Below are 16,702 nucleotides of genomic sequence, written 5' to 3' on the forward strand. Positions count from 1 at the left end.
TGCAAGCAGGTGGGCTATGTGACTCTTTTCATCTGCCATCCTTTAACGGGTAAAAGACAGGCTGCATTGTGCATGCTCAGCAGTGACCCAGTTAGTGGTATGTTAGACCATTTCTAGGAACTTAGGCCAATCCCAGCAAAGTAAGCTGCTTAAAATGTAACAGCGTTGCTGGTTCTGAGAGCGGTTGATCCGTTTGAGAACAAGAAGAATTTCATTACAAACGGAAAGCCGCTTCTGAAGCCAGCTCCAGAAACTCATCACTGCTCTGCTTTTGGAAAGCAAAATGCACAATGTGTCACAGAATCACATGTCGTATTGTTTTCCGTTATAAATGAACTTGGCAAAAGGTGGCTCCTCCAACATGGAGATGCACAGCACCTTTGCAACAAAAAGAAGACGTCACGGTGCATTTTAAACTAATTGAAGTATTACAGTAATTTAAAATGGATAGAGGCAATTCGGCAAGCGCTTGTCTGCACCGAGTTAATGCATACTGTTGGGTGTGTTGTGCTTCCAGAAGGCTGTTCCTTGAAACGAAACGAAAAGCCTCCTCCAAAATGTCCCTTTAATAATAATTTATTATTTATACCCCGCCCATCTGGCTGGGTTTCCCCCACCACTCTGGGCGGCTCCCAACAGAATACTAAAAACATGATAAAACATCAAACATAAAAAACTTCCCTAAACAACTTCCCTTTATGTTTTATCATTTCAGTATTTGTCATTTTAAAACCGCATGTAGGTTTTAAGGGAGTAGGACTGCATGTTTTAAACTTAAAGCAACTAATATCTTCTGATAAGACTTTAAAAAAATGGTCCCAATTACCGTATTTTTCGCTCTATAACACACACCCGACCATAACATGCACATAGTTTTTACAGGAGGAAAACAAGAAAAAAAATATTCTAAACAAAACAGTGGATGTATGATTTTTGTGGTTCATGTGATCTGACAGTGAGTTTGGAGTAGCCCAATGCAAAAATCCTGAGGATCCATGTGGATCCGTGCTTTGTAACCACGTTTTAAAAGGGGAGGGAAGGAATAGCACTCAAGGGACAAGGAGCACGCGTGGGGTGTGTGGAGAAGGATGCTGCTAATAATGCAGAAGAGGGCTCTTCTCCTCTCCCACTTTGCTCCTTTAAAGCAAGCAGGCTCTGCTTTTCTCCTTCCTCCCCGCTCATCCCCGGCTTAGCGAGCTGAAAAACTTTGCTGCTATGTAGCGAGCTGAGTGGGGAGAAGAGAGGGACAGAGAGCCTGCTTGCTTTAAAGGAACTAACCGGACAGGAGTCGCTTACACGAGTGTAAGCGGCTTCTCTCGTCTCCTGCTTTGCTCCTTTAAAGAAGCAGGCTCTCTGTCCCTCTCTCTTCCCCACTCAGCGGCTCTTCTCTGCTTTGCTGTTTCAAAGCGAGCCACGGAGGAGGGAAGGAAGGGGAACCATGGATCCTCTGCTCACAACTGCAGCAGATCCCTCCCCCCGCCACCCGTAGGCATTCCCTCCATAACACGCACAGACTTTACTTACTTTCCCCTTACTTTCTAGGAGGAAAAAAGTGAGTGTTATGGTGCAAAAAATACAGTACCTCACAGCAGATTATATACATTAACAGAGGTATGAACCACTATGTTAAGAAAAGCACATAGGACAGAATGTCTCTTTTGATGTATGCACCTATATTGCAGAGCTGGCACAGTCCAACAGAAGGGTGCAATTTGCTTGAAATGTGTTGCTTATACTCATAAGCAAATTTTGCCAATCAATGAACAGGCACCACTCATACGGGTAACAGACTAAAACTGCAATCCTGCACACACTTATTTTGGAAGCAAGCACCATTGAAAACAGCGGGACTTGCTTCTGAGTAAACATACAAATGACTCTCTAATCAGGAGAGAGCCTTTGTAAAGAGCTGAACACCCTGTTCCTTTTAAAGAAAGGTTCTTCAGCATCTGTTGCCACTGACAATTTCTACACTGCCCATAGATACTGCGATCCATCATACAGGGCTGGAATGTGTGAATAATCAAATAAGATGGGGATGCCAGGTATACTAATCAAGTGTCTCTTTATTTATTATACATGCTAGCCTTTTGTTTTCTATGGAACATTAAGCTATGGGGGTTTGTGGGAGGGCAGAATCCAACTAATTTGATCTATCAGCAGAAGGAATTCCACTTGCACAAAGGAACTTCCCCCTCCCCCATGTGCATCTCACACCTGCTGCAAATCTGCTCTGGAGGGTTGGGGAAAACCCATAACAGATTTAGGGGGTCCATGGGGTGTTCCACTATGCAAGCAGAAACCCTTGTGCTGACAGAACGAATTAGTTGGATACTGCCCACAGTTTTCACATTTCAGCATAAGGTAAAGGTACCCCTGACCATTAGGTCCAGTCGCGGAGAACTCTAGACAGCTTTATTGGCTGAGGGAGCCGGCGTACTGCTTCTGGGTCATGTAGCCAGCATGACTTAGCCGCTTCTGGCGAACCAGAGCAGCGCACGGAAATGCCGTTTAGCTTCCCGCCGGAGCGGTACCTATTTATCTACTTGCACTTTGACGTGCTTTCGAACTGCTAGGGAGGGATAAAAGCTTAAAACAACTTATTTGGAACCCCCTATTTGCAAAATTTTCAAGCACCAAGTGCTTTGAAAGTTAATGTTGCTAGCAAAGTCATCTTTGCTGAGCATAGTTGATCGTGTATCCTTTTCATTGGAAGTTGCCAAGTAGTAGCACAGAGCAATCTCAGAGAGTCGTTTCTAATGGTGCATTTAGTACCGAGGCAGAGACAGCAGGCATACATTGTACTCCAGCTATAGTAGCAAACCAATTGCAAAAAAAAGACTGCTTTCTGCCCTTCCAGCGCCACTTACTGGAAAAGATAGAAGCCCTGCTCGTGTTATGAAGAGGACAGGAAAAGCAGCCATTTACACACAACTGACACGATACAAAGCATTTCTGTACTCCACCTCTCCAGTTACATAACGCATTGTAAGAAGTCACCCCAAATGATCAGCTCTGAAAGCATCTTGCCCACAGCACGGACACTCGGTAAGTGAAATAATAGCTTCCCAACACCACCAGAGCCATTACATAAGCATTACACATTAACCTAAGTGGATTTGGTGCACAATGAGTGGCCCACTCTCTCACACTGTTGAGCGAAGGAAGGAGCATGTGAGGTGAGCCAAGGCAGATTCCCATTAGGCTTAAGCGGTCAGTTACAGGGAAGCCTGCCAACCACAGGAACCTCAGATGACTGAACGACTTCCTGGGCTAAGCCTGCAGCAGTTGTAGCACTTCCTTCTTCAGTTCCTGTATGCCCTGTTGCACACGTGGCCTGTGTGAACAGCTGTGCAACAACAAGTTGGGAGACAATCACTCAAACCCAAAATGCTGAGGAACTTCACCTAACACCACTCCTCTTGCCCAGAAGCAATCTTAGGCTTGCCAATCAGAAGGTCGGCGGTTCGAATCCCCATGACCTAGCAGTTCGCTGGATTCTATTGTTTAATGGATTTTACAATAAACCACACTGAGTACTTTTCATAACAGTGTATAAATACTTTCAAGAAATTGATACACGTCTCGGAGAGTAATTAAGGGCAGCACTGCAGATGCAAAATATGAAGAATCACTAGTGTAATAGTGGGTAATCTGTGGTCCTCTAGATGTTGCCGAACTTCCAACTTATAGGGAATATTATGGTGCTGGTTGGAGTTTAGACTTAGTGTTGCTGTGTTTATAATGGATATATGGTTTTACACCTGTTTTATATTCCTGCTTAAATTATACTGTATGCTGTGTTGTTAGCCAAAAGGTATAAAAACTCTTAAACAAATAAGCTGCATTTAGCATGGCTTATGGTCAGTGATGATGCGGGTTGAAGTTCAGTAATATCTACTTGATTTAGCAATATGAAACAGCATCCTACCCCCATGAAAGATTTCCAATGGTCATTCTCACAGCTGAAAGCTGTAATTGCTATCAAGGGTCTCTATATTTCTATTAAAATGCTTTACATTTTTAGCTCCCGAAAGATGGAGCCTATAAATACAAAACATCATTCCGTTTACTAGCTTACCAAAAAATAAAATACTGTAAAACAAAAAAATCCAACACACAACTAGTATTCCACAATGATCACCCAAATCTGGGCGCTAATAATAACACATTGGGTATTTCAAATCCAAGCAACACCCAGAATCTGAACCCTCAAAGTAAAATGTAGTTCCAACTAAAGCTCCCCGAGAAATCAAAATCCGCCACATACCTGCAAGTGGATCTGCGTTGGCGATAACAAAGAAGTCTATCACTCGCGATGTAAAGTCAAAGGCAGTTTGCTGATTGCCATAAACGACAGAAATGCTATGCCTGTCACCATAGCTGGCGCGTGGCATCCCTCCTTGAAATATAATGTAAGGAAGCCTTAGAGAAAAAGAAAATGTAACAGATATACAATTTAGGTACCTTCCTCCAACTTAAAAGCATTTCATGCTACAAGCTAACCAAACCACTGCAGAGACAGAATAATTCTCTCTTGTGGCAAAATGCATTCCCCTGAATCTTTAGAATTTCTCTTAAGTCTCCAGCAATCAGAGAAGCACAAATTTGCTGCTTTAAAGTCCTAAGTGGCCTGGGCACAGGATCTCAAGGACAGCTTTCACTACCCATCAATTAGCATTGTCTAGCACCTTTCTCTGTGTGCCCCCTTCCCTCTTTCAAAAAGTCAGAACCGTGGTCAGCGGAGTGAGGGCCTTCTCCATTGTGGCACCCAAACTGTGGAAGAGTCTCCTTCAGCAGAATCACTTAGAACCAAAGACATCATTTTTTAGATGTTTCAAGAAGTCCACCTGTTCTCTCAGAATATTTAATATTACTGTGTTTGCTTTTTAGCTGTTTTTATTTGCTGCTTTTATCTCCTTTTTAATTATATTGCTACAGATATAGAATGTTATTGTTTTAGGATTATTTGTTTGTAAGCCACCTAGGAAGGAATTAATGGTAAAATGTAAGATATAAATCCTAATTTTTTTATATAAAAAAACTATGGCAATATTATTTCTGAGTGAATTGAAAAGAGCAGGCAATTTCTAATTGCCCTTCCATTATGTGGATCAGCTTTCAGTGTTCAGATTATAAAGAGAGGACTTTTGCTGACACCTCAGTCAGCTGCAGAATTTCTAGCAAGCAGCAGCTCAGCTCTTGTTACTAAAAGGTCACTCTAGAATCTTAGGAGAATGGGCAGCATTGTAATATCTGCCAAGGTACTTACCCATTCTTTGTTGTTTGCCAGTAAATCTTGGAGATGGCCTTGCAAGGAAAAGGACCTAGAAGGGCAGATTTTTAAAGAAGATGCCATGTTTTAAATAAATGCTTATTTTATTATATTGTTGTCAATTTATTATTTCTTTATGTATCGCTACCTGTGAAGCACCACAAAGCAATTTCACAATGCAATAAACAAATATAAAAACAACTGCACATATAAAACCATTTCAAATCCAAGACAATTATTTTAGTCAAAAATCCACACGACTGAAAGTAGCTGGAGAATCTTTTAGTTTTATCATTTAAGCTGACACGGCATGGCAGCACACCCCTAATTTTCCCATATGAAAGAGAAAGTGTTCATTACATAACTTTGCCCTGACAACCTCGTCTTGCTATCCACACAGACAGTTGCATCAGAAGCACCATGAATAATAAAGGTTGCTTATGAACCAAACAATAGAGAAACTACTGTATTTTTCGCTCTATAAGACGCACCAAACCACAAGACGCACCTAGTTTTTGGAGGAGGAAAACAAGAAAAGAATATTCTGAATCTCAGAAGCCAGAACAGCAAGAGGGATCACTGCACAGTGAAAGCAGCAGTCCCTCTTGCTGTTCTGGCTTCTGGGATAGCTGCACAGCCTGCATTCGCTGCATAAGACGCACACACATTTCCCCTTACTTTTTAGGAGGGAAAAAGTGAGTCTTATAGAGCAAAAAATACAGTACTTGTACTAAAAACAGACCCGTCACTCACTAAAGACACCCCTAACAGTAGAAAGCCAACCATTTCCCACTGGCTCCAGCATTCCAAAGTCTGGAAAGCCACCATCACTTTAGCAAGACTTTGGTCCTCAGATGCCACCACCCACCCAGGGCACTGCTCCAATTCAGTGCTCTAATTAAGGCCTACACAAAATATATTTTATGGCATATGGATTTCGGCAGGCTACAATATAACAATTCTCTTGTTTTTGCCACCCCAGGCAGGCACAATTCAGACGTTTGAGCCTCAAGCGGGCAGCATTCAGCTTGGTGGGTCCCATGTTGTAAAGACTTGCTGCTCTGAACACACGTCAAATCATGTACGGTTCCGAAGGCATGCACTGCCAGCCCCCGCCCATACTGACCGTAAGGCACTTTGCTTTCCAGGGGCTCTGGCTGCCTATCATCACTTGAGACAGGCCACTGGGCATAACTCCCGTCATAATGGCAGCTGATGATCTGGCGGCCGTTCCTCTGCCAGAAGAGGTTTTCCAGTTGCTAGGGAGAAACAGCAAACGAAAGTTCAAAATCACCACTGCGGTCCAATTCAGAAGAAACACCCCACCAAGAACCGTGTGTGTTCTGCTAGTCACAGAATTCGGCCACCTGACCATCACGACGACGGGATTGCATGCAAGTCTCAGAGAATGGAAATAAGTTTCTTAGCCCTCGTTATGAGGGAACAAAGGAAAAACTTGCGCTTACAGTACTCTGGCTGAAGGGTCAGAAACTAAAAGGTGGCCTCTGGCAAGCCTGACTTAAAGCTTATTCCAAACATAGAACTGGATTTGGAGAGGGGCGGTATGTGCAGTTTATACAGAGTTATGGATGCAATCTTATTCTAAGGACTGAAGATCCGTAGCCCAGGGGCTAACTTCATGTGTGCCAGCTCAGGGTGACTTTGTGTAAATGAACTACAGGGTTAAGCATCCACCTCCTGGGTTTGTCTCTTCCACATCTGCATTAAAAAATGGTTCCAGGACTCCATTACAACATGCTACATAGAATACATAATTAATTGCTCAAGTAGGCTTTCCTGTTCTGTTTTCCTATACGGAATTCTCCCTGCACCTTGCTGTATATTCCAGGAATGAAAAGCTTTCCTGGCTGCAACTCAAAGCCCCAGAAGGTATTAGTACCTGATTGCCAAGGAAATGGTGCGTCGCTTTGTTATTTATCAAGTCCCAGAGGACAATGAGGCCCTTGCTGTAGCCAATCAAGATCTGATTGGGGTTCTGGGGATGTTCCCGTAAGGCTTCCACCAATTCAAGGGACCTTCTGTTGAGGTACTCCTCTGGCACACTGTGAAGAAATGCGGGGGGAAAGGTTATGAACTATTATGAATGCCAATGAAGCCACCAATATATGGAAGGATAGAAAGAAAACAGTTGGAAATTCTCCACCTTTGCACTATCATGTCAGGGATCAATTTGGACATCATGGGAAATAGCCTGGCTAAAACCACCTGCTTGTAGCTTCATAGCCTCCATCCTAACTATGCTGCCCTAACCTCTATATCTGCCACTGCAGCCCAGTGGCATTCTGATAATTTGTTTTTTATTCCATTTATTAACTGCTTCCCATAAAAGATCTTGATGCCATTTCCCACCAAGTGCTCGCTCCTTGTGATTCTCCCAAAGAAGCACCGAAATCTCCAGTCAATGAAATTGTTTCCCATGTCCTGAGTCACTGTTGTTACAATTAAATAATTATATTCACTCTTCTTCTTTTTTTTCTTAAGCGATGGACTTGTCAATTTGACTTATACTGACAACATTGCTGTAGCTCAACCAGGTACTTTCCTGACAGTGTCAGACTCCAGACTCCCAACGGCCTTAGCCAGTATTGCCAATGGTCAGAGATTATGGGAGTTGCAGCCCGCAACATCTGGACAGCACTAGGTTGGGGAAGGGTACCACAGTTATTATGAAGTATTTAAAAGGTAGTCACAACTAATGTACAGTGGTACCTCGGTTTTCGAAAGTAATCTGTTCCGGAAGCCAGTCCGAGTTCTGAAACGTTTGAAAACCGAAAACTCAATATGGAAGCCTCAGTACGGAAAACTCAATACGGAAGCTGCGTGACATGTTCAACTTCCGAGGCCATGTTCGAAAACTGAAGCATTTACTTCTGGGTTTACAGCGTTCGAGTTCTGAAATGTTCGTCAACGGAGACATTCGAAAACCAAGGTACCACTGCATTTAAATTATTAAAGGGTGAAAGCTGAATCCTGAAAATACTGGGGGGGGGGGGAGAAACAAGCTTCTGAACCTTACTTGGACTTTTATACTCCCCTCCTACCACCACACCCACACCGGGAAATTGTAAAAAACGCCCCCAAACCACTGGGGGGCAGGGCTGAGTACAGCTCCTGGTTACCTGTGAAGCTCAGTCTGCCAGGACAGAGAGACCTGCTCATCCACACCAACAAACCAGCATATAACACTGGAATTAAGAAGCTGCCGTGTAACCAGAATGACATGCAAGTCCCAGGAACAAGAAAGAGTTCAAGTCAGACCATGTAGGCAGGGACTTGAATACATTTCCAGAGCAACCACGGAGGTGGCACCAATACTACTACTTCAGGTTAATATGTTAATATAACCAGTTTTCAAAGGTCTTGCAGGATTTTTACCCTCATCGTAACGCATGCGTAACACAACACCCCGAAATCATCCCTAGATAGTGCAACTCCAGCGTCTCATTTTACCGTTGCAGCACAACATCTGGACTGATGGTCCGGTCTTCTAGCACTCTGAAGGATGGGATCTCCACCACAAAGACATTACCACTCTCGGTGCCAAGATAAAGAAGTTCCTGCGAGGAGTGTGCGAGGATTGCTGTTACCTGGGTAGCACTTGGAGGAGAACTGTAAGTGGAGGGGGAAAGAGATACTGGTAAATTACAGCTGGGTGAAATTAGTTGCCCAGGCAGCTTATATATACTGTAATACAAAGCAGATACTTGATCCAACAGCTGTGTGTAAAGGATTCAGAAATTATTATTCATCACCAGATATTTAAGTATAAATTCTCAACCCACAATTCTCAGTTGCAGGGGCAGGGGGGAGGACATATGATACAAAAAGGGCTAATGCATACCATTAGTGTGGGAACAGAAACTTGCTAGTAAGCTGTCCTACAACTCTACAGGGACAAACAATTTAAGCCAGGCATGTCCAAAGTCCGTTTTTGGGGCCTAATCTGGCCCTCTTTGAAAAAAGTTTGGACACCACTGATTTAAGCAATCAATAGAATATGTTAAGCAGGGTTTAAAGACAAAACAAATGAAAAGGAAAATGTACTAAACATTTTATAAGTGCACACTCAAACTTTAAGCTAACCAGCGAATCGCTTGGCGCAACAAAATCTGCAGCAATCCCCCCCCCCAAAAAAAACAAATTCAATGGTGTTGAACTCTTTCACTAAGCCTGTAGCACACAAACCCCTGGCCAGTTTAGACAACAGCCGTCTCTTTGCTCTTTGCTCACTCAAGATTCTCTCCCTCCCTTAACTGAACCAAACTATAGTTGCTTGGTTCAGATGTAACAGCAAACTGTGGCTTGCTCAAAGATGTATGGAAGAACTCAGCTCCATTAAGTCAGAGGAACGTACAAGTCTACACTCCTAATTCCTGCACAACATGAAGGTTGGTGAATATTACTTCTGAATAAACCCTTAGTTTGTAGAAAGTCATGTAACACACATGCATGCAACCTTTCTTCCCAATTTAGAAACGAGAAACAGGCTTCCCAGAGCACACAGAACTAGTAAAAAAGCAGGCATTTGCTTAAACAATAAAAACAAAACAAAAGCCTATCAGAATGCATCTCCTGGCCCACTTCTGATGGAGAAAGAAGTATCCCAGTTACCCAGGAGGCCCTCGGAGTGTGAAATGTCTTTCTTCCTGCAGCTCAGACATATTGCTGTGGGTCTGTTTCAGGGTCCATAAATGCAGGCTGTTATCATCTAGCAATGTCAACAAGCGGCACTGAAAATTAGACACACAAAAGGAGGAATGAGCAAGCATTCAAGTAGTACAGAGTGCCGCAACATTTCAAGAGGCACGTTATTCAGCAGTTGTGTTTATTAAGCCACAGTACATGACCAATCAAGAATGAAGTTTTAGCCGTCAGAAGGGTTTGTACTACTGTAGTCCTATTAACGTGAAGATAAGCTGTTTGGTAGAAATAAACACATCTGACAAAGCGAGCATGAGACCACAAAACTGATGCTACAGAGCTCCGGTGGTTTTTTGCTTCAAGAGACTAACATGGCTCTCCTGGGGGGGGGAATCAATAGAAACAGGTAGCCCATTTCAGCACAGGACCAGGAGATATTAAACTCCTATATAGGGTAAGGTCCTTATGGAGGGAAACTCTACGGTAAGACAGTACCTTGCAAGCAAATCAAAATGTCAAAACAATCTTCAATATTTTTGCAGTTTGGATTCTAATGTCAAAATCAGATCCAGACATTTGACATACAGGTTTCAGGTTTTTATGTAACTTTGTAAATTATCTTATGCTGGTAAGTTATATTCTTAGATTGTTGTATGCTTAAATATTGTTTAAATAAAATTATTTAAAATATTACTTCAGAACCCTGTGTGACATCAAATTGCAACTGGTATCTACTTTCGTCCATTCAAGAGGATGTTTTTAACTGAATGTTGGATGCTACTGCAAAATCAATTTCAGATGCTGATATGGTGAATTCTGTCTGAGCATCCAGCACATATTTGATGTGAGAATTTGCAGAGGAGAACTGACGAGAAGGACAGGGGAGGTGGCTAATTTCAGCTCCAGTAAATATCACAATCATACAAATCAAATGAACCTGAATATACCTAATTGCTTATTCTAGTTAAGAATGAGTCTCTTTGTAATGCACTACTTCACCAGCAATTGGCCTGTTCCACCTTCTCCAATCAGGATCTTTATGCCTTCATCTGTGCTGATTCTCTATACTTGGAAATACTACCTCCATCTCTTATATTTAAGTCACTCCTTTAGCACCTCTCCAACTCCACTTTAGTAAAGGCTTTCCTGAGCCAAAATACAATCAACCACTTTCCATGACTCACACACACCTTGACTGCTATTTAAATCAACCTCCTGTTCCCCAGAGCAAACTCCAGGCAGTGGCAAGGCTGGGCATCTGCCAGAGCCCCAAGACCATCATCACTCCTTTGCACAGAGTAAAAAAGCAGATCCGATGCAGTTTGGGAATTCTGTGTTTGCATGTCTTGCTTCTCTTAGGTCAGGGAGAGGGAGTACTGAGGATACTGTGCTTGAAGCAGCACCAAAATCTTTCACTTGGTCCTGCCCTTTCTTTCTGTTTTGTTCACTTAACACAGAGTCAAGTGCTCTATGTAGAGACCTGGTCATATCTGTGCTCTTTTGTCATGCTAGAATTCTGTACTTCACGTCCCAGAGAAGTACCTGCTCAGTTGTCAGCTTTGCTGGGCTAATAACTTGAACTCCTTGTAGCTCTGAGTGAAAAACACATCCCCACCCTGTTTAGGAGCGAGTGGCTCCTATTCTGTGACTCTCTTTCTCACCTTGCATTCTTTTCACCTGACTTCATCCTAAAGGAGTGGTGCCCCAGAATATTTGTTACAAGCCCAACCCTGGCCAATATTTAAGTATTTAAAACCAAGCACTGTCTGCTGAAGCTACACCTAGTACAGCAGGTAACAGTTCCCATGAGTATTCTGAGTTATTGCTCATTCCAAATGTTCTCTCTTTATGTGATTCCACTAAGGCATGAAGATCAGCCCAGGCTTGGCAAATGAGTAAGGCAGCTTGCTAAAATAAAAATGCTCACAACACAGAACTTTCCCTTCCCAATCTTAGAGGCAAAAGCCTTTTAAATAATTTGAAGGTTCTTCTAACATTGCAGGATAATTGGGAGTTTGTACTCATGAAAGTGTGCTTCTGAAACATTAGTTTCGGGGAGAGTCAACCTGCTGAGTTACAACTTTTATGAAAATACTCCTGCAGCATGTTTCTTAATAAAGTAGAAGGGGTCCCTTTATATTCACATCCATTTGTCCTACATGGAGAGCCATCTCTCTCTATAAAAGTGCATGCAGGACAAAGGCCAAAGCGGTAACAATTCTAAATCCTCTCCAACATAATTAAAAGCTGTCTGCCCGCAGCTGGATTTGGGGCTTATGTTTATGAGCAAGAGTGACACAGCAGCATTCTTGAAATATATTCAGACTACTCCCAGTGGTCTAGAACCAAAATCAGGTTTGAGACTGCTAAGTGCAGGGCTAGTTGATGGGCTCTCCTCCCTCAAGATGTTTGCTCCTTCAAGTATATCCAGTTTTTAAAATGAACACAAAAACGATCTTCAATCTACAAGCAGTGCCACATAGTAGAGGCAGAGTCTATTAAAGTATATTGTAGGGAAAACAACCGAGTCCTATAGTACTTTAAAGAACACATTTATTGCTGCATGAACCTACACTCTGGCCAACAAAAGCTTATGCTACAATAACTGAATTTATCAAAGGATGCTTGTTGAATTGTGCACAGCAGTTTTCTGGCTCCAACAATGATCAAACATCGTTTTTCTTTTCCCTTGTATTCTAGGACTGCTGCAGAACGGAGATGGCAGCCTGAAGGGTGACTAAAATGACAAACGACTTCTCAAAGTTCGTTTGTCCAGGCTCCCCTCATCAGACTCAGGATTAGAACTTTCACTATGGCAAGTTTATTTAAAGGCTTCCTTTAGTAATTCAATACAGCGCCCAAATAAGGGTCACGGGTGGCAAAGTCATAAGCACTGCTAAGACGTTGATCCAACAAGCGACACACCACCTGCACACAGCTCGCGATGCCACTGGTCTAATTCAGCAGGCTCTTCTTATGTTAGGTTCTTATCAGTGCTGAAACAGGAGGCATAACCAGCTTTTGCCCTTGGATATTGAGGAATTGGGTAAGGAACTGCAGGCTATTGGCGGAGGTGGGCATCTCTCCTCCTTTTGCAATTACATCTACACACTCAAGAGTTTGCCAAGGTGCTCAAAAGTGGGAACAATAATTAAAACGTTCAGTGGTTTTGGATCACTTTGCCAAAAACATCATGGCATCTATCATGTTTTCACAATACAGGGGGCTAGTGGGTGAAGTCCATCTCAGTCCTTGAAACCCTAGAGCAGACCCTAGAAAGTTGAAAACATATCTGATGTATGAAGCACAGAATTTAGATGGAATTCTACTCACCTGGCCAGGAATGAAATGTATTTGCATGACAGTGTTGGTCTCTTCGTGCAAGCCCATGAACTCAACCCCTGGAGCGCCATAGCTGAATGACTGATTGAGGTCAATAGTATTTATGTGTACATTGATTTTTGCTGCCTTCGCTTTGTGGCAAATTAGTTCTATCCTAGAATAACTGTGATGTCTCCCCATAAAGCACTAGTATTAGGCTCGTCACCCCTGGTAATTTCCATTATCACTACTTAGAAGAAGCAGACACCGACCTTCTGTTGCCTATGCTCTAGTAATGTCTAGGTTAGATTATTGCAATGCATTATATCTGGGACTGCCTCCGCATAGAGTTTGGAGAATTCAGCTGGTGCAAAATTCAGTGGTCAGGATGCTTGGGCAAAATGGTTTGAGCATATTACAGTAACTGCACTGGTCCAACTGCACTGGCTGCCAACTATTTTCCAGGCCCGATTCAAGGTGCCTTAAATGGCTCAGGACTGCCTCACCAGATATGAACTGACCTGGACCCTGCAATCATCATCTGAGGCCCTTCTTCATGTGTCCCCTCCACAAGAGGTCTGGAGGGTGGCAACATGAGAACAGGCCTATTCTGGGGTGGCTCCCCATTTGTGGAATGCTCTCCCCAGGGAGGCTCATCTGGTGCCTTTGCTTTAGGAGCAAGACCAAAAAAAACCCATTCCTCTTCTCCTAGGCCTTTGGCTAATTAAATGATCTATGGCCTTTTAAACCTTGAGGGCGATTGTTTCATTTGTTATTACGTTACGTTTTTTATATTGCAAACCACCTTATGATCCTTGGATGAAGGGCAGAATAGAAATTTAATAAATAAATAATAAGCAAAACAAGCGAGGACAACCATTTACTGTTGGCATAGACCAGGCTCCCTCAACCTCGGCCCTCCAGATGTTTTTGGCCTACAACTCCCATGATCCCTAGCTAGCAGGACCAGTGGTCAGGGATGATGGGAATTGTAGTCTCAAAACATCTGGAGGGCCGAGGTTGAGGAAGCCTGGCATAGACTAAGAGGCAAGTGTACCATGCAGCAAAGGCTTGCTGAAACATTTGCTAGTAACAGATAAGGAGACAAGAGTTGTCCGGGAACCCATTTTGAAATTCGTTAGCAGATTACTGTAATGCAGACAGACATCTACTTGATTTTAAATTCAAAAGTTGGGAGAGCCTGCTTATGTGGCACTTTTGGAAGTTGGGCAAGATGGAGTGACAGGAGCCCATCTATTCTTGTCTTCCGGGTGCTGCAATTCCATTTAAATCCATCATCAGGAGACAGATGGCCCAATGCTTGCTTGCAAGAGTCTTCCAGAGAGACGTGTTGCTGGAAAATGGCAGTGTCATTGGAAAGTACTCAATTGGAATTGTCCCTCAGTGAAAGAGGAACAGTTCACTTCCCCTACCCTAGCTGGCTCGGTGCCACTAGAAACAGATTTGTGTTCATGTATATTCTGCACTGAGGCTGGATAAAAGGAAAGCACCTTCAAAGCACTTTGTTGCTTAGCCCAGTATTTTAGGACTACGAAGACAGGAAAGCCAAAGATTTATTTATGACTCAAAATTCAAACCACAAATATTGCACTGTGCTAAAAATGAACTCTTCCTCTGCGTCAGGATATTTAAAACAGACTTGGAATGTGGGTGATAAAGCTATTTATCTACAGGCACCACTTTCCACTAGACCAGATTAGCTCAAGACTAGCTTCCACAACGCTTTTAGTACATTTCACAAGAGCTGATCACCAGAGGCCCTCATTATCAGAGGTGCAATTGAACTGATTATCTAGGTTCAAAACTTACATTAACGACAACCTACTAGGTAATCTGAGAAAAGAAAGCAATATGGGGATAATGCGATTGTTAGGATTACTGATTCTACAAATGCAAAGCCCTTTGAAGGAAGCACCACATAAATACTATCTCTACACATTTTGACATACCTACTGCTGCTGCTGAAAAGCCATTATGCAGCTCAGAAATGAATGAAAAGGATACAGTTTGATGGCTCCTGATCGGGTCCCGATAGCCATGAGATGGAGGAAAGAGCTATAGCCCAGTGCGCTGGGCTGGTGCGGGAAGCCATGTTCAACAGTCTGTTGGGAATTGAAGCACAAAAGACAATTACTGCAGACAAAAAAGCAGCTGAAGCCAAATAATACTTGCACCAGAGCAATCACTGTTTTCCTTCCATCATTAATATACCTCAATCCTGAAGTCAGACAATATAGTCAAGATAAGGTACCATTTTGGATTAAGTTTGGCAGAATCAGAGGGGGTTTACGTCAACAATTTTTACTTCTAGAACAAGATTTAGGGAACCCATTTTAAACCAGTTTTTAAAAGGTACTGAACAGAACAGACTTTCAAAGGTTTACTGTGCAATCCAACCACCATGGCTTCAGCACGAGCGGGAGAGAGATTGGTTTCCAAGTAACTTAGAGCTATTTCCTGAACTCTCATTTTCGCTTTGTTTATGTGAATCCATCTTCTCAGGCAGAAGAGAGTCTGCATTATTTGAGAAAACAAAGCCGCAGCCACCTTACATGGCACTTCCTCTGCTCTGTAAACACAGCTAGCCACAAAAGCTGACACCTATTCGCTGGAAGCTCTGCTGTTGCCATCTTACACAGAGTCAGATCAATAACCCACATAGCCTAGTTAAGCCTTCCTTGACAACAGCAACCCGTAATTGCAGTGTCTCAGGACAACAAAACCAGCACACAAAGATCCAGCTGCGTAGGAACAAACATTATGTTTTATTTCAGAAGCACTGTGAGGGTCTCCTTTTGGGGAAGCGGCCCTTGTAACATAAACAGAAGCAGCTGGCCTTCTGACCATTGCCACATTCTTCTTTGCAGCTTGGTGCTTCAAAAGACCTGTCTTCCCTGCTGCCAGAAGCCCTCTAACCAGAGACAGCAAAGAATGGAACCCCAGACTGTGGCCTCCAAAGACATGCTTCACCACAGAACTATGACTTCACCCCGCATGGCATTTCTGAGAAGCCACCAATAAAACACATGGAAGTGTTTCTTCCCTTCGTTTCAAAAGGAGCCCAAAGGCCACAAGGCAGCCAAACAGTAAGACCACGCCTGAGGGACAGCAGCTATTTGAGTGCCGGAATAAAGTCAACATTTCCTCAGCAAAAACATCAGCCTAGTACAGGACAAGAGTAGCTGAGCAAGCACTGTGGACATGAAGAGAAACTGACCCAGAGGTTTTCAGTCGGGATCACTGCAGGAAACTACAAGGCAGAGGTTCAACAGATCATGCCTGTGTGCAGGGATGGGGAACCTGCACATCCATCATTCCATGCTGATGGGAGTTGCTAGCGAAGGCGGAGGCCTTGAGTATCAAAGGCAGAGGTGGGGGACCTGGAGTCCTCCAAACGCTGCTGGACTTCAACTCCCATCATCC

At 43.1% G+C, this 16,702-nt stretch overlaps 1 protein-coding gene across 8 annotated transcripts in view; it reads right to left on the minus strand.

The window, feature by feature from the left end:
- The window catches only part of LLGL2 (LLGL scribble cell polarity complex component 2), a 66,537-nt gene that overhangs the window by 24,550 nt on the left and 25,285 nt on the right, over positions 1-16,702 (minus strand). For all 8 annotated transcript variants that reach the window (XM_083429866.1, XM_083429864.1, XM_083429862.1 and 5 more), the window contains exons 3-10: positions 15,284-15,381; positions 13,271-13,352; positions 9,908-10,026; positions 8,747-8,905; positions 7,176-7,338; positions 6,402-6,534; positions 5,273-5,327; positions 4,271-4,425 (exon numbers count right to left, since the gene is read on the minus strand). In XM_083429866.1, the coding sequence (XP_083285992.1) occupies positions 4,271-4,425; positions 5,273-5,327; positions 6,402-6,534; positions 7,176-7,338; positions 8,747-8,905; positions 9,908-10,026; positions 13,271-13,352; positions 15,284-15,381 (964 nt within the window). The remainder of the gene's footprint in view (positions 1-4,270; positions 4,426-5,272; positions 5,328-6,401; positions 6,535-7,175; positions 7,339-8,746; positions 8,906-9,907; positions 10,027-13,270; positions 13,353-15,283; positions 15,382-16,702) is intronic.

This window comes from Podarcis tiliguerta (genome assembly GCF_965153285.1).
Source record: "Podarcis tiliguerta genome assembly, chromosome: 2".
NCBI classification, from domain to species: domain Eukaryota; kingdom Metazoa; phylum Chordata; class Lepidosauria; order Squamata; family Lacertidae; genus Podarcis; species Podarcis tiliguerta.